This window comes from Miniopterus schreibersii, assembly GCF_964146895.1.
Source record: "Miniopterus schreibersii genome assembly, chromosome: 10".
Classification (NCBI taxonomy): Eukaryota; Metazoa; Chordata; class Mammalia; order Chiroptera; family Miniopteridae; genus Miniopterus; species Miniopterus schreibersii.
This window is the reverse complement of record NC_138110.1, coordinates 53,134,622-53,159,261: the sequence shown is the minus strand read 5'-3', so window position 1 is coordinate 53,159,261 and position 24,640 is coordinate 53,134,622. Positions and strand designations below refer to the sequence as shown.

At 52.2% G+C, this 24,640-nt stretch overlaps 1 protein-coding gene across 2 annotated transcripts; it reads right to left on the bottom strand.

The window, feature by feature from the left end:
* Positions 1 to 331: 331 nt before the first annotated feature.
* ADA (adenosine deaminase) lies at positions 332 to 24,636 on the bottom strand. 2 transcript variants are annotated; one of them, XM_081149462.1, is made up of 12 exons: positions 24,459 to 24,636; positions 15,524 to 15,585; positions 10,932 to 11,054; positions 6,601 to 6,744; positions 5,738 to 5,853; positions 4,302 to 4,429; positions 3,781 to 3,852; positions 3,596 to 3,697; positions 3,305 to 3,369; positions 1,777 to 1,906; positions 1,083 to 1,185; positions 332 to 622 (listed from the first exon to the last, which is right to left on the bottom strand). In XM_081149462.1, exons 1-12 carry the CDS (start codon positions 24,489 to 24,491, stop codon positions 609 to 611), a joined length of 1,092 nt encoding a protein of 363 aa, XP_081005588.1. In that variant the 5' UTR covers positions 24,492 to 24,636; the 3' UTR covers positions 332 to 608. The 2 variants fall into 2 exon arrangements, with proteins under 2 accessions (XP_081005588.1, XP_081005589.1); XM_081149463.1 differs by having other exon boundaries at positions 336 to 622; positions 15,316 to 15,585; positions 24,459 to 24,628.
* Between the last annotated feature and the right edge of the window lie 4 nt (positions 24,637 to 24,640).

Sequence of the window (24,640 nt, the reverse complement as noted above, 5' to 3'; positions counted from 1 at the left end):
CAAGGGATCTTCTATCCTTCTACCCCCAGCAGTCCACAGCTTCAGGAACCCCAAAAGGAAGGTTTTTCCCCCCCTTAAAACCTAGAACAGGAGGGGCTAAGAGTTCAGGGATCATGTAAACAGACAGTTCCTCAAGAGAAGCCTGGTTTCTTCTGGAGGGAGGGAAGGCTGTGGGCCCCCCTCAGCCACAGCATGGGGAGCTCTGGCTTCCCATTCACAGCTTCTGCTGGGATCTTGAGCACTGCCACTGGGCAACTGCCTGAGTCTGTGAGTCCCAGAGGCTCCTTCTCTCACCCCACCCAAGCTGTCGTGCCCAAGACCACACATCACATGCTACATAACACCAGCCATTGACTTTATTGAGCACCAGCTTTTCATTATAAATCACCAGAGGAGGAAGGTTTCAGATTTTCCCTGGCCCATAACCAGAAGAGGTGACCATGCCAAGGTGTGTATGTACAGCAATGGTACACAGGCTTCAAGAGCATCAGGAACTGACTATGGAATCAGCATAGTCTTCCCAGAAGTAAAGGTAAGTATTGCTCAACCCCCAGGCTGTGAAGTCTCCATCCACAAGGTGAGGGCTCGGAGAGGCATCTGCAATGTCTTCACAGTTGCTGCCCTGCTGGCCATGTCAGAGAAGCAGAAAAATTAGGCAACTCATAGTATCCAGGGCATAAAAAAAAAATCACTGAATGTTAGAGCCAGAGAAGAGGCCCCTGGGGAGACTGAGACTTAGAGCAAGGGAATGCCTTGCCAAGGCCACACAGGAAGGAGCAGAACAGAGCTAAGACCTCTGGGCCCAATTCTCTGCCCTTGGCTTTGGGAAGCCATGCACATGCCCCAAGATGCCAAGACCTTTAGAAAGTCTCCCCCAAGACCAGCCTCAAGACAGCATTATACAGAAAATAGGCCAGTTGAGTGAAAGGCTACCACCAGCCAGGGCTCTGTAACTAGGGAGTCATCACCTGTCCTTGGTGCTACCCGAGAGAGGGAGGGAGGACATCTCGCTGGAGGTCCCACAGAAAGCTAAGCTGGAGCCAGGGCAGGTCAGCAGCCCAGAAGCTCAGATGGGAACAAACCTGCAGAGGCTGAAGGTGTCATCCCATAGGCTTTATAGAGCAGATCCAGTAGCTCCTTCTTCTCATCTTCTGGGAGGAAACTGGATTTTGCCGCATTAATGTTCTGGAAGGGCCAGGGTGGCAGACAACATGGAACCAGAGAAGATGGAAGGGAGGCCTTGGCAATCTAGTGACATCCCGCTCTCTTCATTGAACATGAGCAGTTATTTAAGCTCAGAGGGGAAGGGACTTGTCCGCGGTCAACCTCCAGAGCAGAGCACTGAGGTTCTGTGTTCTCAAAGTGGCATTCCGTGATACAGCAATGTGAGTGGTGCTGGAGAAACTGAGAGGCAGGGTAGGATGTAGGAGGCCAAAGAGAGAGTCCTGCAGAGACAGGCTTGGGGAATTGTAATACCTAAAAATCAAGGGCTCAGCCTAAGATCTATGAACAGCCTGAAAGTCTGTGCAGAACTTTATAGCTGACCACACATTTTTGGGGAAAGTGGATAGTTATCAGATTGTCTGAGGGCAAGCAAAGGATGAAACACCTGGTCCTAGGTCAGTATGTCTCTCTGTGGAATGCGTTGAACTCTAGCTCTGGCTTGGCTTGGCCTATTGAGGTAAACTCACTCATCCCCAGAGGTTCTAGGCCCTGCAGGCCTCACACACTCCCAAGGGCCCAGAGTCAAGGCCGACAGGGCCCACAGGCACTCACCAGTCTCTTAAACTCCTCTTCAGTAAATCCCATGTCCCGTTTAGTCATCTGGTAATCGGTGTCTATGGTAGACTTGAAAATGAGTGGGTCATCCGTGTTTAGCGAGTAGTTAGCCCGGTCGTTTTTGAATCTGGATATGGGCGAGAAGGGGAGAAGGGCCTCCCTTTACTCTTTTGTGAACAGTCACTGCATACTGACCTCTGTACCCTCCTTGAGCCTTGCATCACCCTTAAACACACCCGGAAGATTTCCTCAGAGGAAGAAACAGATTCAGAGAACTCAGGTGACTTGTCCAAGGCCACATAATTAGGAACTCAAGACTCAAACCATCTGATCAGGCCAGAGCCAGGCAGTGGCAGAAGAGAGGGCCAAGTAGAGTGGTCGCTTGGGGAGGCCACACAAGCAACGCCCTCCTCCAGCTACCACCTTCTCTAGCCAGTCCCTTTCACAGCCAACAGTCTGGGAGAGTTGTCCTCACACTACGCCAACCGCCATCAATCCCACTGGGCTCTGCTCTTCAAGGACACCATGGAAACTACGTGGCACAGTCCCTGCCCACTGTCTTCTTAAATCCAGTGGACCTTTCCCAGCCCTTACTGCATTCAACTTGTGTAGAATTTTACACTGTTGGCTGTTCATGGAGCCCTTTCCGTTGATTTCTCAGACACCACACTTTGACTTTCCTCCTACTTGTCTCTTCTGTCTGTCCCATAAATGTCACTTCCTTCTGGGTTCTCTCCTAGGCCCTCTTACTCCCTATCTCCTGAGGCCATCACTTCTCCCTTCAACCACTATGTCTGGGTAGATAGCTCTTGCATTTTTTCCAGCCCACAGGCTGTATGGCCATGAGCCTCCAAGAACCTCACCTAGACAAGCCACAGGACCTGGACACTACCCTTTCCTAAGGCAGATCTCAGGACCCCCTTGTAATCAATTTCGGAGCCCAAGCTCCTTCCCTTCACATAAGCTTGGCTGACAGACCAGTGCTGGCCTGGCCATGGCCACCCCGAGTTCTTGCCATCATCCTGTGTCGGAAAGGCAGCTTTGCCCTCCCAACGCCTGATGCCACTCCCAGGGTTCAGTCACAGAACAGCCTGAAGACAGGCCAAGGCCTCTGCGTTAGACTGCAGGGTAGGATGGGCAGACCCTCCAGGGGAAAGCTTCAAGAAGGTGCTTGGGGGGAATGCCCAGAGGTGCCAGGAGCACAGGCTGTGTAAGCAGGAGGGACTCATCTTCCTGACCCCTAGGAGGCAGAATTCAGAGTGTCCAAGTTTCTCTTGGGGCAGCAGGACGTTCTGGTGCAGCTCAGTGAGCTACAGGCCCCAGCTGCGCTATTTAGTCAAGTGACAGCACACCCAAGCTTTGGAGTTCTCATTTGTAAGACAAGGATGGTAACGCCTGCTTCCCAAGGAGTCTGGTGGATTTTGAATCAAGAGTCAGAGCATGGCCAGTGCCTAGTCCCTGCATCTTCTCCTACCCTGGGCTCTCCTGGTACAAGACTGAATGGGCCCCAGAGGAGTAGCCTCACCGAACGACTGCATGCTCCGTGTCGGGGTTCCAGGAGCCTGTGAGGTAGCTGGACCAGGGGCAGACCTGGAAGAGCAGGAGTGTGGCTGACACGGACACCCCCAGGCCACACGGACTCCTTCCCCTCACACCCTGGAGCTGGAACCATCTATTCTGGCCACTGCCACACTGGCCTCCCTGTCGCCGACTCCCATGAGCCTTCAGTCCCAGCCTTCCTCGGCGCCCACACCTGCCGCAGGTGCCGCGCTCCGCCCCCGGGCCCTCCCCCTTTCCACCTCTGTCCTCCCAGCACCTCAAAGTGCATGTTCCTCTCTCGCAGCCTGCTGTAAAGGGCCTCATCCTCCACCGTGTGGTAGCCGTGTCCTATCCGCTCTGCCTTGAGCATGTCCACAGCCTGCAGAGAAGCAGATGGGAGCCAGTAAGGGGGGGGGGGGGCGGGAGAGGGAGAGGGGTCCCGTAGCCTGCTGGCCTCCTCACCTCCTTCACCATCTCTGCCGAGCCAGCCTCCCCGGCGTGGACTGTGCGGTGAATGCCGCTCCTCACAGCCTCCTGAGAGGACAAGAGCCAGGTCACGGGTGGCCCCGAGGAGGCCCCAGGCAGGCCCAGGAAAGTTAAACGTGACCAAGGTCAGACAGCTCTGAAGTGGGAAGCCAAGCTCTGAACCCAGGCAGCGATTCTCCGGAGCCCCCACTCAACCCTGTGCTTCACCCCTTCCACAGAAGGCTGAGATGTCTGCTCCATACAGAGGCCCAGAGAAGAGACAGCCTTGCCCAAGGTCACAGCAAATCACTGGCAGAAACAGGCTCAAGCACAGTCTCCCAACAGCAAGTAGGAAATTCACAATTCCTAGAGCCCCCAGACCCAACCAAGACACGTGGGAACCCAGGAGGCCTCATACTCACCAGTCTGTGTGACTTCTCCCTACTGTGGACGGAGACAAGCTTCTCCCACAGCCCTCCAATGCCAGCCTCTCCCCACCTGCTTCCCTTGGGACCCACCTCGTAAGCCTTCAGGTGTCCAGGGAAGTGGCTGCTTCCTTGGATGGTCTCATCTCCAGCCAGATCAATGCCCACCACAGTCTGCTGCTGGTACTTCTTACACAGCTCCACCACCTCAGGGGACCAGTCTGTGGGTGAGATGCCCACCAGGCCTCTGTCAGCAGCAGCCTGGAGAGATCCTTCCAGAATGCCTGCTTGCTGCCCAAGCCACTTACCCCCCACCCTAGGCTAGTGCAACAGAGGGCCCAGTGTCCAATCTTCAAATCCTGACTGCCAAAGCCTAACCACATGACCTTCAGCAAACTCTACTCAGTGCCTCAGTTTCCTCTGTCGGAGGGGACATGACCGGCTACTGCACAGGGTCACAGTGAGGCTTTGCCCAGATTCTGTAACACTGAGGGCAGGGTCTGGGCCCAGTACACGACAGATGGCCAATTCTCATTTGTCCCCACAATAGTCCTTACAGTGGGCTCCTCCTCACTTAGATGAGGAGAGGGAGACGCACACAATTTAACATTTAAATTTAAAACACAACTCATACTGGCATTACTAACCATATTGCTAACGTACTGTGGACTCTTAACCAACAAAGTCATCATTAAGTGTTTTAAAAAGAATGAAAAATCACAGGCTTTGGAACCAGATGGCCCTGGGTTCAAGTTTGAGCTTTTTGCCTTTCTGACTGAGGAGCAAGAGGATTCCCCTCTCTGCCCCAGTTTCCTCATCTGTCAAGTAGGATAAACCATGGAAGCTCTCATAGGCTGCTGCAAGGATTGGAGAAAAATACATGTAAGTCACCCCGTGCGGTGGGCCCGCCAGGTCAGCATTAACCTTTGCTGTCCTCTCTCCACAGTAAAGAATGACTGTGTATCTGAGGTACAGAGAGGTGATGTGACTTGCCCAAGGTCACACAGTGGGGCTGTTCACCTTGGAAGTTCCATCCGTTTGAGTCACAAGGGAGACCCCTCAGGTCCCAGAGATCAGACCTAACTCACAGGTCCTATGGCCTGGACGAGAAGAGGCCTGACGCACAGGGTCTCAAGGGAGAACCGTGGGCTGGTCAGAGCCTGGCTTAGATTGTTTTCTATTATTCAGGCTCCTGTTTTTTATTTTGTAGAGTAATATTCTTTTTTTTCTTTTCTTTTTTGTGGTTTTAAAAAAATCTTTATTGTTAGAAGTATTACAGATGTCCCTCTTTTTTCCCCCCCTTTGAAAGGCTCCTTTGGCTTTGAACCTCCCGCAGGTCTCCCTAGGGAGAGAAGTCTCTATTGTCAGGAGTTCTGAGCCTGCCCAAGAGAACTCTGGTGACTTCAGGAAGCCCTAAGGTCCAGGTGGCAGCGGCCACAGGGGAGACCAGGTGCAGCACCAGCACTGTGCCGGGAGGTTGGGGCTGGTGTTAAATGTGCAGCCCAGGGCAGAGCTGAGGTCATACTCACTGGGCTCGTGGCGCATGCAGCAAAGGATGGACCGCATCTTCACCCCGAAGTCTCTCTCTCCCTCTTGCAGGCCCTGGTTCACTAGCTGCACTACCTCATCTGGGGTGAGGTCCCCTCTGTGTGGAGAGAGGAGTAGGGATGGGCCTGGGACAAAGGAAGTTCTAAAGGACAGCCCTGGGACTGTGAGAGAGGAGGAAGGAGAGTGAGGGGGAGGGGAGGAAGAGGAATCTTCCCGGAGAAGCCCCTTCTCACCACCAACCCACTGCCTCTGAGAAAAGACTGAGGGAGACTCCCAAGCCCTAGCACACCCCCTTCCGGCTTCTTGGAACTGCCTGGGCACTTCCAGACCTGGAGGATGTCCCAGTGTCGGGGGGGGGGGGGGGTCAGACACAGCTCTGTCGTCAGATGGAGAGCACTGCTAGGCTCACCTGGTTCGATTCCCACCTGTTCACATGGATCAAGGTCATGGCTAGAAAGGGGCAGAGTGGTTGGGTGATGGCACTTGGAGATCCCTGGAGGCCTAGGTGGGGGCAGGAATGGGCTAGACTCATTTGAGTTACAGGGTCAGAGCAGGACCCCTGGAAGTCACTGGGTAAGCAGTGTTCCTAGACTGCAAGCCTGTGTCTAGGACTAGGGGTGACAAGACAGGCAAATGCTTTCTCCCAAGGTGAAAACAAGCCCAGGTGAGGGATGAGAACCATGTCTCTCGTGACAGAGTTAAGCCCATCTTTCTGAGGCCACAGACCAGACTGGGGCAAGATCAAAGTCTTGCTTGGGTCGAGGCCTCCCAACAATCTGTCCCTTGGGTCCCAGGTTGGGCCACTCTGCCAGACTTGGTGCAGCCCCTCTAAGCCCTCACTTACTCAGTCTGGTTCCAGGGGATCGGCTTCACTTTAAAGTTGGCCAGCAGGTGTGGACTGTAACGCACCTCCACGTACACCATGCCCTCCTTGGCCTTCATCTCAACAAACTCATAGGCAATCCTTTTGATAGCCTCCCGGCAGCCCCTGGGAAGGGAAGAGAGCACTTGGGACAACCTTCTCCAATGTCCCTTCAGAGCTCCAGGAACAAGACTGATCTAACCCTTGGCAGATCAAACCCACTTTTGGTCTCCAATCCCTTACCCTCCAGTGCCAAGTTCTGGGCATCTGCCGGAGAAGATCCTGGAAGCACGGCCAGTCCTGTCAGCTCTGCCTCCAAACTGTATGCCAATTGTCCCCTTCACCCTGGTTCTTACCACCTCATCTAACTGGCCTCCCTGTCTCCCTGTCTCCATGCTTCCCTGTGACTGTTCTCCCCACAGCATCCAGAGAGATCTTTTACAAATCGAAACATATTGCTCCTCTGCTCTGAACCCTAATGGCTTCTTTGCATGGAATGAAATCCAGGAGACCTGTATAATCCGCCCCCTGCCCGCCTCCCCAGCACCTTCCCTCTCACACGTTCCGCGAGCCCACCAGAGGCTCTTTCTGTCTAAGGGACAGTGGAGCTTGTTCCTACATCTGAGCTTTTGTTTTTGCAGCTCCCCGGCCTACGTGCTCTTTCCCCAGATTGTCCTGTGCTTCCAGCTCCGGCCTCACTTCCTCAGAGGACTTCCCAGACCACCTTGTCGTAAAACAGCCCCTCTGTCATTCTCCACCCCTTCCCCTGGACTTTAGTTTTCTCCATGGCCCTTATTACCACCTGACATTACATGTCACATGCTCTATTAGCCGTTTTCATCCCCCCTACTAGAATGTAGTCACCATGGGACAAGGACTTCTCCATTTATCTTATCACTGCTATGATCCTCAGCTGAGGAGAGAACCTGGGACATAGTGGCCACTCAGATGTTTGTTGAGTGATGGATATAGGCCAGAAGGGAAGAGAAATGGACACACACAGGCCACAAGGGCAAAAATAGACAAGTGGGATTGCATCAGACTGAGAAGCTTCTGCACAGCAAAAGGAAATCATCAAAAGTGAAAAAGGTACCTATGGAATGGAAGAAAATATTTGCCAACCATACATCTGCTAAGGGGCTAATATACAAAATATATAAAGAAATCCTATAACTCAACAGCAAAAAAAACCCCAAGTAACCCAATTTAAAAATAGGCAACGGACCTGAATCGACATTTCTCAGAAAACATACAGGTGGCCAGCATCACTAATTGTCAGGGGAACACATATCAAAACTACAATGAGATGCTACCTCACACCTGTTAGGATGGCCACCATCAAAAAGAGAAGCCAAGACATAGCAGGTTTGGTCAAGAAAAGGGAGCCCTTGTGCACTGTTGATAGGAATGTAAATTGGTGTAGCCATTATGGAAAACAACATGAAGGTTCTTCAAAAAATTAAAAATAGAACTACCATATGATCCAGCAATACTACTTCTGGGTGTTTACCCAAAGGAAATGAAGTCAGTATCTCTAAGAGATATCTGCACACCCATGCTCATTCATAATAGCCAAGACACAGAAACAATCCACATTATCCATCGACAGGTGAATGGGTAAAGAAAACATCTCACACACACAGAGGAATATTATTCAGCCTTAAAGAAGGAAACCCTGCCATTCGCAACATGAACTAATCTGGAGATTATTATGCTAAGTGAAATTAGCCAGACACAAAGACAAATAATGCATGATCTCAAATGTGGAATCTAAAATAGAACTCATAAAAACAGAAAGTAGAATGGTCATTGCCAGGGGCAGAAGGGCAGGGGGTGGAGAGATGTTGGTCAAAGGTATAAAGTTTCAGTTACACAAGATGAATAGTTCTGGAGATCTGTTGTACCACACAGTGACTCTGTAATACTATACTGGATACTTGAAGTTTGCTAAGAAGGTAGGTCTTAAGAGTTCTTACCACACACAAGAAAGGTAACTATCTGAGGTGATGGATATGTTAACTAGCTTGATTTAGTAATTATTTCACAGTTGTGTGTATATATCAAAACATCAAGTTGTATACCTTAAACATATATAATTTCTATTTGTAAATTAGCCTCCCATAAAACTAAAAAGAGAAAAGGGCACAGATGGACAAATCCAGAAGGAACTCTGGGATGGGGGAGATACCTGGGACTCAGACTTGAATCCTGGTTCCCACACTTATCTGCTGCATGACCCGTTAGTCACCTTCCTTGACATCTACATCAAAGGGTTATTGTGAAGACAAATGAATTAAACCTCATAAAACTCACCTGGGCCAGTGCCTGGAGCAGAACAGACAAATTCTCAGTGTTTTAGTTGTTATTTCTGAGTATGGGCTCCAGAAGCAAGGCACAAATTAACCTGCAAGGGCTACTGTGAGTGTTGAGCAGATGACAGTGACCTGCCTTAGCTGGAAGTTTCCACCATGAAGCGTGAAAAAGGAGTAGCCACTAGAAAGCAGATTGTGTGAGAAGAGGTCCCCTGGGGAAATGAGCCACTCCCAGGAGAAGGGTCGTGGAAGGACCTGTGCCTTTGAGAACCAGGATGAGGGTGGGCAGCTGCTATGGGAAACCCCCGGGGGTGGGGTCAGCAAACAAGGTGGACAAAATCCCTACCCTGAGTCTGCAGGCTGGCAAGAAAGGAAAGTAAATAAGTAAATATAAAATATATCCTAGCTCAGCTAGTGAAAAGTTTTATGGGTACACATAAAGCAGGGGACAATGTCCAGAGAGAGGGGACTGCAGTTTTTAGTAGTACGATCAGGGAAGACCTCACTGAGAAAGTGACATCTGGGCAGAGACATGAAGGAGGCGAGGAAATGAGCGACGGGGCATCTATGGGAACAGCATTCCAGGCAGAGGGAACAGCAATCAGAAGACCTGAGGTCAGGGTGTGAGTGGTGCCCAAGGTGCCACAGGAGGCCAGTGTGGCTGGAGAGGGGAAGCCAAAGGGCAAGTGGCAAGTGATGAGGGCTCTCATTTGACCCGTGTGTGCTGGCAAGGGGGTGGAAAGCGAGAGTCTCTCAGGCCATGGCCCCAAATGGCCAGGCTGCTCTGCAGGAGGTGATGTCTAACAGCCTGAGTGGGTTGGCCTTCAGGGAGCTGGGCCTCTTCTGTCATGTGGCCGGACAGCAGGAGCTGCCTCGGGTGGCACGGAGAGGTGCCTAGGCCCACTCATATGTTCCGATGTGGCAGTATCTTGGGAAATGCAGCAGGTGCTTCCAGGGAAGTAGCATGTGTCTGCTTCCCAGAGGCAGGGACTGGGACAGTCAGTGCCTTCCAGGCTGAGCCCAAAAGCTTCTAGCAAGAAGTCAGCCACCTTGCCACTCGTCTTTCTTTCCTAGGACTCCTCGTACCTGTTTTGCCACTTATCCAGCCAATGCCTCCATTCTGCCTCACACACCTTCTTCACTGATCCTCCAACAACGGGAGCTTGGTCCATCCTCCAAGGCTTCCTTGGCCCTAGCCCTTGGACAATATCACACCCTCTCTATCCCAAGGCCAGGTCCATACTTCCTCCTCCATGCAGCCCTTCCTGACCGCCCCAGGCGCTTTGTCTCTCCCCCTCCTGAGCTCCTGCAACACCGACTGCCAAGGCTGATTCTCACCTGCCTTAGGAAGCTCTGCCCGGGAGCTCAAGGTGGCACCAAGGCAAGAATCTGGGCTTTATCCCCTGCCAGCTGTGGGGTCCTGGGCAAGCCCCTTCACCTCCCTGAGCCTTCATTCCCTCCTCTGGAACTGTGTAAGTCTACCTAGCGGACGACCACAGAAAGCCTAGTTCTGAGCTGGGCAAGCATTATATTCATCTGTCTGAGTCTGCTATGAAAAAACAGAAGGGATGCAAAGAGACATGAAAGCACCAGTGCCTGGCTGTCAGTCAAGGTGGCGACTGTCTCCAGTGAGAGCGGCAGTGCTGAGGACAATACTGTGTCAGTCCGAACTCCAGCCCTAGGAGATGGATGGGATCACAAGGTTCACCGTCTAAGTGAGGGGACTGAGGCCCAGAGAGGGAATGTGCCCAATGTTATGCCATGAAAGAGTCCGAGACTAGGGTCTGTGTTCCTAACCCCCACATTCTGTCACGTCTCTATAGAAGTTGAATTTCAGCCCATCACACCCACTTTCCAGAAGGGAAAGCCAAGTGAGTATACACAACAGTGAAAAGCAGAGCTGCGGTTTCCTCCCCACAGGCTGAGTGCAGGTGTGGGGCTGGCAGCCCTTCCAGGGCACAGCGATGGGTGCTGCCCGGGGCCCGAGGGTGGGGGACTCACACGATGGCAGGCATGTAGTAATTGAACTTGGTCAGGAAGCCTGGGAGGCTGAGTGGCTCGTCCATGCCGATGATTTTCTGCAGCTCCTCAACTGTGTCAGCAGGGAGGGGGACTCCCCTCTTCCTGAGGACAAAACATGAGAGTGATGGACTGCCCCTGGGGGGGGAAATGACTGACTCCCCAGGAGGCCACAGCAGGACATCCAACGCCACCCACTGGACAGATGGGAAAACAGATTCAGGGCATACAGAACCAGGACCTGAGTCCTTCCAGCACCTCCTGTCCCCAAGGCCATGACCAGCCAGTGGATTTCAGGGTTGGGGTACAACTGGGGTCAAAATCTGTGTGCATGGACACACACACACACACACACAAACACACCTGAGGACAGAGAAGGTGCCAGAGCAGCAAGCCTACAACTTCCACCTCAGCTCCAAGAGTGGGTACAGCCAACTGGACCTATGCCAGCTCAGGGGTTATCAGGGGTAATAACTACAGGGCAGGGGCCAGGGCAAGTACCGGCGCTCCCTCCTCTGCTCTCTGGCCAACATATCAGAGAGGCTTGCCCGGCCCAGTGTGCTGGGAGAGGGCCGGGCGGGCGAGCTGGCCGTCGAACTCCTCCCGGCCCAGTCACCACTCAGTAAGGGCTTGCTGAGAACAACCCTCCTGGCCTGGAGCCTCCTGTCTGGTCAGCATCTCCGCCTCCCCAGCCAGGGCAGCAGGGTTCAGGGCTGGGCTGGCTCCTGCCTTCTGCACACCCAGCCCCCTCTGCTCATCCTGGCTCCGCTGTGACTCATGGGTCACCCTGGGCCACAGTTGTCCCACTTTTAAGATAAAAGAGATGACACCACACACTCAAGAAACTCTTCAATAACAAGGGACAAATCAAGAGACTGAAGGAGCTCTGAGGAAACTAAAAATGCAGGAAACAGAAGAAAACTTGAACCTTAAAATGGGCATGATCAAGGAGATGAAAGGATGGTACATCCTTAAAACAAGAACACTGATTTTTAAAAAGGGGACATTGTGCGAGTAAGAAAGAGCTGCTGGAAATTTAAAAGAATATGGCAGCAGCCATCAGGATGTAACAAAAGGGCTGGAAAACAAAGGACAGAATTCTCCAGCAAGTGGAACAAAAGACAAGATGATTTAAAAAGGGGGGGCATCGAGAAGTGTTCAGTTACCCACAAAGCAAGATGATAGGGGGAGGAAATTGTCAAAGAAATGGAAGTTTGACTAAATAGTGTTTCAGTCCTTTAATGCCTTCTGTTATTCAAGTATTAAAATGTTTCCCTACCTAAATACCTGCTCCCTAAGCCCCCTGAATATGCCTTCCTCCCCTTCGGGTAGCCCCAATCCGTATGAGTGCCCAGTGGGTATCCCCAGGGTCACCATGGCTCCTCACGGGTCCGCATCCCTGCAAGATGCTGGGGGCAGATGGCACCTTTGGCGCTGTCCTGAACCGAGGGCAGGTGCTCAGGGCCCACTGAGCCTTCTCCCACTGCTGGCCAGCCTGCCCCAAAGGCACCCCCATGAGGCCATCCCCAGTAACCAGGGCTGCTGCAGAGCCTGCACTAGTTGGTAAATACTGTATTTTGGATATCTTTCTGGGAGCCAGTGGGCTGTGAGCAGAGGAGGTGGCACTCAGGCTCTGGCTCCCATATTGGCGGATGCAGGGGCCACATTTGCCCTGGACCCCACCGTTTCCTGTTGGGGCATTGCCTCCTGGCCATTCTCTTCCAGATCTCCTTTCATGGATTTCAACCCAGGAAGGACCCAGAAGTCCACAGTTTCCAACTAGCTCTACACGCCATCTGAGCGCCCATGATGTGCTGGGCAATGAGTGGACAGCAGCGACCAAGACAGACCAGCCCTGGAAGGCAGGCAGCTCATGCCTCCTTCCCCTCCCCGTCCTGGGCTCCACATTTCCAAGTATAGCTGCTCCACCAAACCGCCAAACCGGAGGCGGGAGCCTTCCGCAGACTCCACCTCCCTTGCCCTCTCCCCGCCATGGTGGGCAACGCGCCTCCAAGGAGCCTGGCCACGAGCCCAGTGTGGAAGACGAGCTCAGGCTTCGGAGCTCGAAGTCCATGCCCCTCCTCAGAGGACCTCCACATCCTTGTCAGTAAAACTCAGAGAATATTTTATTTTCTTTGCAGGTACAGAGAAGAACACATGAGACAGACCCAGAAGCCAGATGGCCTGGGTTTAATCCCAGCTCTGTTATAAAGGCTGTGTGGCCCACCCTCTCCGTTTACTAGGTCTGGCATGTTTGAGAAACACCCTGTGTGGACTAAGCAAGAAGTAGAAGAGGTCAGAGATCTCCCTTGGGCTTTGTAGAACATTAAGGGCCATATGCAGACTTTGGCTTTGACCCTGAGCAAGGTGGGAGGGAGTGGGAGAGGGTTTGAGCAGGGGAGTGAGCTGATCAGATGTTTTAAGACGATTGTTCTGACTACAGTGTGGTGGAGACGGTAGATGAGGGAGGCCAGAGTGGACTCCTGGAGACCAGTCAAGAGGCCACTGCAATAGTCTAAGTGAGGGACTAGTGGTGGCTCAGACCACGGCGGTGACAGGAAAGAGAGACCAGCCAGATTCAGAATGGGCCTCTGAGAAAGAGCTGATGGGGTCGTGAAGGAGCCAGAGTCAGAAAGCCCTGGAGGGGATGGACTCACAGGGAAAAGAAACAGGTGAAAACAGAATCAATGGCGGCCTCAGTCAGAGCCAGGAAAGGGGCACTGGATTTGGCCTGGAGGGTAGGTCACAGGCCAGACCCTCCCCTCCTCCTCCTCCCCCTCTGCCTCTCAGTCCTAGCCCACCGCCACCACGGAGTCCTCCAGGGCTGCCCATATCGGAATCTGACCTACTCCCCGCACCTCCTGCCTGCTGATCTCGAGATCAAACTCCACCTGGCACCCGCATCTCCTCTCCTGGGCCAAGACTGTTCCCGAGACCCACAGGCGACATGGGAAATGGAAAATCCATCCAGCCACCCAACACTGGTGGCTCCTTTCCCTCCACCCCGCCCTTGGCACTCACCTCCTTGCTATGATATTGAGTGTTCTATGACCTCTTAACAAGCACCCCGATTAGATCCCAGCTTGGCCCCCATTAACCCGCCCTAACAGCCTCATCGGGGCCCTGTGGCAACAGCTGGCACTCAACACAAGCAAAGGACGGGCAGAGATAAGCCAAATGCTTTACCCCATTAGCAGAGCCACTGATTATGATTAATAACACCATCCTCATTAAGTGCCTTTGCTGGAGCCCTGAGCTAAGCATTTTCCCTGCTGTACTTGACCTAAACCTCTAGTGGCAGGGGTACAGGTCGGGGGGAGGGGGGCCTGGTCACAGCTGTGCTTACTAGACAAGTCACTTCAGCTATCGTGACTCAGTTTCCTCTATCTGTGCAATATAGGGGAAATAACAGTACCGATTTCACCAGTTGTCGTAAGGAGTAAGTTGACCCCGGTGTGTTGGCATGCAGTAAATGCGAACACACTTACAGTTAAATAACAATGAAATCACTAGCCGCTTCCCAGAGCGGGATTGCTGGACGTGCGGCAAGATGGAGGAACGTGTTCTTGCCAGAGCTCGCTCAGGGAGTTAGAAGAGATGCTCCTGAGAGTTGGGCAAACTCCAAGGAGCAGCAACTGTCCTCCATGGAGCACTGAACGGTAGGTGGAGTCCTCCAGCTCCAACAAAATGAGTGTTGGGCGAACTGTGAGGAACGCGGTCTGCCAAGGGAGGGCGGGTGGCAGGAGTGCCCCCTCTCCCGGGTCAGCTCTGGAGGAGGCCCTATTCTTACCCTCAACCACAGAGGCCTAGATCACAGCGAGGAAACCGTGTTTGGATTCAAATCCAGATCCACTGGCCTTCAAAGTCCTGTGCTCTTATGTGCTGGACACAGCAGAGGGGCCACCCTGGGCCCTGGAGGCGCAAGAAAGGAGGGGGAGCCTCCCTCACTGGGGGGAGGGGCGCAGGGACCCTTCAGCCCACCAGCATCCCCGAGAGCTGAGGTAAGGGATGTGTTCTCACTTGGAAGCTGCCGAGAGTTGGGACCAGAAAGGGAGCCACTTCACGTCTCCCAGTAGGTTATTTCCATGGTGCTGCAGGAGAAGCTTGGGTGTCAGCTGGCCCTGTCAGCTCTGGACTATGCCATTTACTTGTTGCGTGGCCTTGGGCAACTGCCCTTACTTCTCTGAACCTGCTCTCTCCTCAGTAAAATGGGGATACAATACCCTCCTCCCGGTGGTGCATCACCTACCCGGTTCTCTGCCAAAAAACAGTGACTGGCTCAGCCCTGGGAACTGCTTCCACTCATTGTGTGTGTGGTGTGTGTGTGTGTCCATGCGTAAGGTGAGGCATGCTCCCCCTGGCTCACCTGGAAGCAGGAAGACAAGGGTCAAAGGCATCAAAGGCAGAAGACATGGGCTGTGGATCTCCAGCTCAGAGACCCCTTTTTCTGGCTCGGGGCTGGCTTGGTTTCACAGGGATATGGGAAGGAGCAGCAACCCTGGATTCGCTAGAGTCATCAAACTGGTGACCCTGCCCAAGTCCCAGGGAGGAAGACCTCTTATTTGTGGACTCACTTGCCATAGTATAAGATCGTTTCAGGCTTGATGGATCCATCTAGGTGGACATGCAATTCTACCTGCAAGGGGAAAAGGGGGGAGAAAGAGAGAACACACACCCATGAATGCCTGAGGGACTTTTCAGAGAGTATTAACATTAACCATGAAGACCATTAGTTACTACTTACCAGATACACACACACATCGCTAAACTCTACACACACCTCTACACACTCCGTCTTGTTCAGTCCTCATCTGTGGGGTTGGGTTGTTTCTCTACCTCTTTCACAGCTGAGAATACCGAGGTTCAGAGAGGTTAAATAACTTGCCCAAAGCCACACAGCAAGCCAGTGATGGAAGCAGGAACCCAACCCAGTGCCTTTGTGCTTACCCACAACCAATTAAGTGTTAGAACCAGAATTCTAGCCTGAGCCCAATTCCGAAGCTGGTGCTCCTAAACATGAGGCCAGTCGTGGTCCTGTAGGAGCGACTGAGCCCCAGCTGCCACAGGTGATGGGGCTCTCAGACAACTCACTAAGCAAGCTCCAACTTTCACAAAAGGGTGACCACAGACTCCCTGGACCAATGAGTCACATGACACATTTCAAAAATCAGGCTCCGTGTTCAAAAGCAGGTGTTACTTGTTATTGTTGTTTATGTCCTTATTGGTTTCAGAGAGAGAGGAAGGGAGAAAGAGAGAGGAAGAGATAGAAGCATCAATGATGAGAGAGTCACTGATCGGCTGCCTCCTGCGCGCCCCCTACTGGGGATCGAGCCTGCAACCTGGGCATGTGCCCTGACCAGGAATCGAACCGAGATCTCTTGGATTATAAGTTGATGCTCAACCACTGAGCCATGCTAGCTGGACTGTTGTTGTTTTAACATAAGGCCAAGATCAAGAGGCACTGCCCTAAGGGAACCATTCCAGAGGCCTGAGTGGGCAGAATCCACCCTGGAGTAGGGTAAGAAATAGAGGTAAGAAAATGGAGAAAATTTAGGTGGATGTGGGTCAAGATAATTGTGTTTCTTTTTCTGGTGAGAATGATGTGGGCATGTTTAAACAATGACGGAGACTGAAGTTGAGAGATAAGAGCTGCCTACGTTCGAGGAGGTAGGAGAAGTTAGAAGGGCAAAAACCAGAGTGACTCTAAACGTCAGCAGCAAATCTGGGAGGCTGCCCCTGGTGCTGTTGGCCCCCTTGTGGGTGGGTGGGCCTGCGAGGCTACTTCTGGCCCAAGCACTTAAATGCCAATGCAAGACTCCCCAGAACCCTCTTGTCACTCCAGCACAGCCACTGGAAATACCCAGGATGGTAACCGCCCATCTGCCTGTGCCCCTGCACGACTGCAAGGAGCAGACTGTGCGGGGCATGTAATGTGAGCAAGAATGACAGCCACCTCTGGCAACTTGGACCCCTTAGCCCTGGGGATGTGGGTAACTGCAGCAGACTGCAGTCTATCCTGCCTGGACAGACACACCATTCAGAACTCACTGTTAACAACTGTGATGGAAAAATGAACCAAGTGCACAAGAAAAGAAAGAAACACGCACCGGAAGGTGGGGGAGGGACAGCTCAAAAGTGTCCAGAAAAGATCACTGTGTGGGGGGGGCAAACAGGGGAGTTAGTGGGGGGAGGGGGGAGAAAGAAGTACAAAGAACTGTTACAGAAAGAGGGAACTGCATATGCTAAGTGTCTGAATCAGCACGAGTCAGGGAATTGGTTCAAGTGCAGAGAATGAGGTTCGTGGTGAGAGAGGAAGCCAGAGGAAGTAGGAGGGAGGAGGGAGGTCCCACAAATAACACTTAAAGGATCCACTGAAGAGTTTTAAACAGGGGAGTGATCTTTTAAAAGCTTTTTCTGCTGCTGTGTGGCGAGCAGGTTGGAGGGAGGCAGAATAGAAGACAGAGCTGGCGCAGGAGCCCAGATGGGAGATGAGCAGTAACCAGAGCTGCAGCATTGGACACAGTAGGTGCTCAGTAAGCACAAGCTCCCGGCGCAGCGGTGCATGGCAGGAAGGTCTCAGAGACGGCCAGTGGGCAATGTGCTCCTGGGGAGAAAGAAGGCAGAGCCCACCTGCCCACCATGCCCCACAGGTCCCACCCTCCTTGGGGTTCCTGGGAAGCTGCCTAGACACAGTTCAGGGGAGAAACTGAGGCAGGAGCCACCTCCACAAGCAGCCCAAACTCAGGCAGGCCTGTTGAACTTATTGGAAAACTGTGACTACTCATGGAGAAGTGTCAGCCCACCCCAGATGACAGTGGGGTACAAGCTCAGAGACTTTGATTGGGACCTTGCTCTGCTGGGCCAATTCAGGGAAAAGGAACAGCAATAGCTTCTGACTTATCTACCAGGGGCTAACCCATCTACATGCCTCATCTTATTTCATCCTTACAACCAGGAAGGTTGGGACTTCCCTCCCATTTTACAGATGGGGAAACTGAGGCTCAAAGAAGTCTCTAAGAACACAGAGTCAGTCAGTGATGGAGTCAGGATTTGAACCCAGGTCTGAGTCTCTGAGCTCCCACAGGCCTAGCCTCAGATACAGATAATGCAGCAATAATAGCAGCTGCCTGTTATCAGACCCTTTGTATTATTTCATCTTAACCTCTTGGCAAACATACGCATTAGTTCCATCTGGGCTTGTCAAGCTAAAATTGGAGAAATTCAGTGACCTGCCCAGGGTCACACAGATTTATAGTGGCAGAGCTATGTTGGAACCTAAGTCTTTCCAACTCTAAGCCCAAGTCCTGCCAGGGCCACACCACCTCCCTGGCACTGCACCAGGCCTCCTGGAGAGGAATCTCATGCCCCTTCTTCTGCACTTGCTCCCCCGGGTGAGGCTGACTCACAATCAAAACTGCAGGAAATACTCCCAGATCTGAGCAGGAAGCATCCCCAGTTACCAACAAATATTTACTAACGGCCCCTGGGGGCGTGGGGAAATACTCTGTCCTTCCTCTCAGGAGATGCCAGCCAGAGGAGTGAGGCCCAGGGAGGTACATTCACTTGCCCAGGGTCACCCAAGGTGGCAGTAGCAGAGCCAGGACGCGGACCCAGGTCTTGGATTCCTGGACTGGGGGACTGTCCTCCTCTAGGGCCAACCCCAGTCAGACTACTTCTCCTCAGGTCTCCTCACACCCCAAACATCTCACTGCTTTGTTTCCATCCCACTGATTTTTCAATTCTCTTACCATGTCTGTCTCTCCCACTATTAGTTCCCTGAAAGCAGGGACTTTGTGTCCTCATGCTGTACCCTTAGTGCCCAGGACAGTGCCCCACACAGCAAAGAGTGCTCAGTAGGTGCTGAATGACCAAGTGAAGGTTTTATCTTCTCCCTGCCCTAGGTCAGCAGAGCTGTGTCCTCTCCCTGCCTCGAGAAAGGGCTGACATATCCCCTTTGGCCTGGTGGAGAATCTACACAGGGCAGAGTAGCCAGGATTGCCTGACCAGCCCCCCGAACCTGGGCACTAATCAGAAGCTGGATGAGCCCGGTGCCCACTGCAGGGCAGACATCCCCTCCCTTCCTAGCCCTGCTCTTGGCAATGAGCTGGGCAGTGCCAGGTTTGGGGGTAAGATGAGGAGACAGAGCAGCCCTGGGGCTAAAAAATTGTTTCAGTGACACCTCCTCCAGGAAGTCCTCTATGCTCAGCACCATCTGGGCTCCTGAAGCTCTGAGGTGCAGAGGGGGAGGAGCTGAGCAGCCCCTTGGTGCCTCCTACTGACTTAGAGCCTCAGTGAGCTCTGTTGCTGCTCTGCGCTTCCTCAGAGGTTTCACCGAAGGCAAGGTGTGTTTTCGGCCAGGAGGACATCCCGTGGGGCAAGAGCCTCGAACTCAGCAGAGTCATCCCCATTTTACAAGTGAGAAAACTGAGGCTCAGAGAGATCAAGGAACTTGCCTTAGGCCACAGATTAATGAGTGCCACATCTAGGGAGCCGTTTGACTCTAAAACGGAAGTCACAACCACCAGCCTTCACCCTGCATATCAGTGCTGAGTCAGAGCTGGTATAATCTCAACTGAATGATTAATAATCGTGACAAGGATGATTGATGATCATTTAGCAGTTAGCATCGGCGTGTCCCTTAGTCCCTCCACCCCACTTCCCCAGCAGCCACGTCTACACTTAGTGTTTTATGCAGGGTGGATAAAAGTATGATTCCCATTTTAACATGGGCAAACCGAGGCACACAGAAGCAACTCACTCAAACTCCCACAACTGTTCAGGGGTGAAATCATCACTCAGGCCCAGGCAGCCTGGCCCCAGCTGCTGCCCATGTTTAAACTCCTCACTGGTCTCCCTCTGTGGGTCAAAAGGACCCCAGAGGCTATTTCTTCTCAACCTTACTGCTCTGGGGCCTCAGAACCCTAAAGGGGAGGGGTAAGCCTGCCCCCACACTGTGTAAATAAACATTCAAACCTCACTTTGGCCCCCTGGCCTACTCTTCTCCCCTGTTCAAAGCCAGGCCATGGTCCTACCCTTCCCTGCCGTGGTGACACTCCCCAGGACAACTGGGCAGCTGGACAGGTTTCTCCCAGGTCACATCCACCTGAGGTCAGATATGGACTCATGAGGCTGCCCGGCCTCCCCTGCCTTGCTGTGCGACTAGACACTGAGCTTCCCCTCTCTCGTCCTCACTTCCTCGTCTGTCGAACAGCAGCTTCCCCAAAACCCAATCTCTGTTCCACTCCCAACTGCCAAGTGGTGAGTTCTAATAAGTAAGGTGGGCTCTTCCCAGGGGCACTTTATTTTTAACAGATGTCACTGGTAACCAAAAAGGCGCTGGAAGCCCAGAGCGGTGGGCTCTGTGATAGGAAGACAGAGAGATGGTAGATGGAGAGGTTCCCAGAGTCCGGCAGCCCCAGCAGGAAATGCAGACCTCACACCTGCTGCTTGTCAGCTGGGCACTTCACAAGCACCAATCAGCAGATCAGTTTCCCCTGAGAGCCCCATGATCTTGGTGTTATCCACCCATTTCAGAGAAGGAACATGGGGTTCAGGAAACTGTCCATCTGAGCTCTTGTAGCTGCTAATATCAAGATAGGGATCCCACCCCAGTTGATCTGAAGTCCAAGGTCACCCTAATTCTAACTCCTCCCCCACAAAGAAGGGATGGCGGATTAGCAAAGCAGATAACAGCACATCAGTTTCAGGTAGAGCTGGTTTCAAGTCTAGCTCATCTGCTTTCTGCCAGTGTGACTTTGGCAAGTTCCTTCCCCTCTCTGAGGCTCAGTTTCCTCATATGCAAATGAGGAGAATAGGAGGGCTGTTGTGAGCATTAAATGAGTTAATACATGCAAATATGCAAATCAGAACAGTGCCTGATTCAGAGTAAACATTCAAATACAAAGAAAAAGTACTTTGGATATTTAGCCCCAATTCTCCTTTGCCTTGAAAAGGCACAATTTAGAAGCTACTGTTCTAACTTGACCTGCTCGCTCAGCTCTCAGATTCTGAGCAGCCTTGGGCAAGTCACTTCACCTCTCTAGGCCTCAGCCTCCTCATCTATAAATGGGGATGAAAACCTCTGCCTCGGTGGACAGAAGCACAACAGGCTGCAGCAGGGCCCACTGCCTGGAATAGACAAGCTGCAAAGGTGCGGGACACAGAGGGCGGGGCGCCTGCCTGGCCGAGGTGGTTGGGACACCTTCCTTACGCTGGGATACCAGAAGAGAAGGTTTCTTGTGTTTCTCATTACAGGAATTCTCTGCTCACTGCTGGGTACTCTCCTGCTCTGGATGCCAAGGAAGGGACTAGACCTCTTTGCAGGGTTTCACACCTTGGGTAACATCATATCGGTTGGGAGCATGCCTTCCTCCTGGGGCCAATGAAACAGCTGAAGAGAATGTTGGAGCCCACGTGTTTGATAGTGAGTGCGCTTCCCCTGTGTTCTGCCTTTTCGTGGCATAACAAGGGGCTGCCGTCATCTTCTGCATTTTGCAGTCTTTGGTCCTGAAGGCATAGCCTTTCCTTCAAACCATTTGCAAGGGATGCTGTGAAGAAGTATTTTCCTGCATGTCTCAGAGCACATGGCCAGTTTTGCTAAGCTTTGGACGAATCCCTCCTAACCCTCTTGCTCACAGACGTGTTCCTTTCCTCTCACCTCAGGAGGTTCGTGGGACCCAAGCATTAGCACAATAGGGGGATGGGTTCTGTATCTTCAGAGAGGAATCTTCCTCATCACCCCTGTCCTCTTTGGGTGTTGTTCCCCTGAATTCTCATAAATAAAAACTGAATTAAGAAGAAAAAGAAAGAAAAAGAAAGAAGAAAGAAAGAAAGAAAGAAAGAAAGAAAGAAAGAAAGAAAGAAAGAAAGAAAGAAAGAAAGAAGAAAGAAAGAAGAAAAAGAAAAAAGAGAAAAGAAAAGAAAAGAAAAGAAAAGAAAAGAAAAGAAAAGAAAAGAAAAGAAAAGAAAAGAAAGAGAAAGAAAAGAAAGAGAAAGAAAAGGAAAGAGAAAGAAAAGAAAAGAAAAGAAAAGAAAAGAAAAGAAAAGAAAAGAAAAGAAAAGAAAAGAAAAGAAGAAAAGAGAAGAAAGAAAGAAAAACATCTGTCTCATCAAGTTGTCCCAAGGATCCTGTGAGATAAATCACAGAAGGTACCAGATACCCACATTCAAATGACAACCGTTATTATTATTAAAACACAGGCATGTGATCAGCATTGCCCTCCCTGACAAAGTACTCCCATAGCCAGGGCATTTTCTAGCCTTGACCCCTGTAGAAATAGATAAGGGCTACCCCACTTAGTACCTCCTCCAGGGTTCAATGGCACTCAGAAAGCATTTGTTGGAATGACATAAACATAAACAAGGCAGGCAGCTGCCTAGGATCTTGCTACCTAAAGTGTGGTCCGTGGACCAGCCGAATTAGCATCACCTGGGAGCTTGTCAGAAGTGTAGCATCTCAGACCCTGCCCTAGACCCGATTCAGAGTCTGAATGTAAACAGAGTCAGGAGACTTGAGTACACATTCAAGTTGGGTACTCAAGTTGTGTACACTGCTCTGCTCTGGTTCCTTAAAGCTAGCCAGGCCCTGGACCTCACCTGCAGGTAGGTATAGGTCAGAGGCCTGCACCTATGGCACTGGCACCTCCACCCCCAAAGGCTTCTGCAGAGGCAGTTCAAGAAAGCTAGTTAAGGACGCAGGATTGTGAAGCCAGCTCGCTGGGCTCCAACCCTAGCTTGGCTACTGTGATTTTCCAAACCTAGTTAGTCTCTGTGCCTCTATTTCTTCATCTATAAAACAGGATGACACTAGCTACCTCCCAGAGTCACTGTTAGAGTAAAATGAATTAATGCAGGTAACATGTTCAGAAGGGTGCCTGGCACAGAGCAATAACTCAACTTAATAAGCTGCTAATACTAGTAGTTAATTATCTGCCACCTATGGGAAGGCAGGGAGCTGGCTCCGGTCGCAGTGGCTGAGATTCATGCTCTTTCTGGCTTCCCCTGCCAGCTCAGCCACGTTCCCCCCTCCCGAGGATATAAAACTTATCACACCTCACGTACATAGTGGGTAACCTCTGGATGCCACTATAAGTAGGTGTGGCCCGTTTCCTACATGTGGAAACTGAGGTCTAGAGGTAGGAAATGACCTGCCAGCTTGAATCAGAGGAGAGGATTGGGTGAGGCCAAACATTAGAGGTAATAGTGATAGTCACTACCCCATGGGGCTGTTAAAAAAGTGTTGCAAGGATCAAATTGGTGCATATAGCAAAAATCTATAGAAGTGTTACCTTTATCTCCACAACTCCCATTTCACTCCCAATCAAGGGGTTTGTCTACTGCCTTGGGATTCATATCAGGTAAGGTGGTTCCCCAGCCCAAGGACAGAGGAAATCCAAGAACAGTTAAAACAAAACAAAAAACAGCCTTCAAAGGAAAGAACCACTAATGTGGGGCAGGGGCATCCATACAAGGTGTAAAGGAGGCATCTGGGATGTGGGGCGGGGGTTGGGGGGCAGAAGTGCTTCCCTAGCACTCAGAACACCTGGCAGGGTGTGGCTGAGCATTTGCCCTGTGGTGAGGGCATCAGCATTGGGGGTGGGGGTGGGGGAGCTAGGCCTTACCTCCTCAGAGCCCCTCTATCTTCCCGTCTCTTCTAAGCACACACACACACACACACAGGATTCTCACCAACATTTTTGTGACATATGCTATCATCATTTACACCTGTTTCTCAGATGGCTAAATCGAGGCAGACTGAAACTCGCACCTTCCCCTGACTCCCCGGCAGTCTCAAATCCCACTGGCTGCTGATTCCCTCTGCTGGGCAGACTTGGGTGGCTCCCCTCCCTGGATGAATCTCAGTGCCCTGAAGCCCACCAAGTGGGTCTGCACTCTCCCTGACCCACCATTCCCAAGACACCACAGCTGATGGGAGGGGGGACAAGAGAGTTATCCTTTGGGGCCAGTGACCCCCGAATCTTATCAGAGCCCAAGGCCTAAGTCCCACCCAAACCCTCTGCCCCTATCTCTGGCATGGCTCATGGTTCTTCCCACCGCACATCCACAAATGGACTCCTCGGTGTGGACAAAACCAGCACAGCGTTAGAGTATAAAGCTCAGTAGGCACCATACCAACACTAGATACATATGGTTGTAGACACCTTGCCCCAGGTCCCACTTTATGGCTGAGGTTCAGAGAGGTGGAGCCCCCTGCCTAGGCTCACACGGCTGCTCAGCGCCTGCGGTGCTAGGATGCCCATTTGACAGACAGCGAAACTGAGACTCAGAGGGGGCGAGTCAGCGGCAGGAGCAGAGCTCGGAGGCCAGCCCGGGGTACCTTCCGATTCAGGACTCTCACTCCCTCAGTGTCTCTCACTGGGCAACCTAGAAGCGGACAGGCGCCTGAGCTGAGGGCAGAAAGCGCCGGCAGGGGCCCCGTTCGCTCCCGCGGTGTAGGAGCCCCTGACCCTTCAAGACAGAACCCGGACCCCGAACCCGACGCGCGCTCACTTTGGGCTTGTCGAAGGCGGGCGTCTGGGTCATGGTGCCAAGCGTGCGCCCAGGCGCTGCTGCTTCCTCCGCGGAATCCCCGTGGCCTACGGTTGGGCAGGCGGCCTACCGACTTCCCCGGAACCCCGCGGCGACCGCTGCCCGCCTTCCCCCTCTTAACAGGGCCCGGCTCCGCCCCGCCC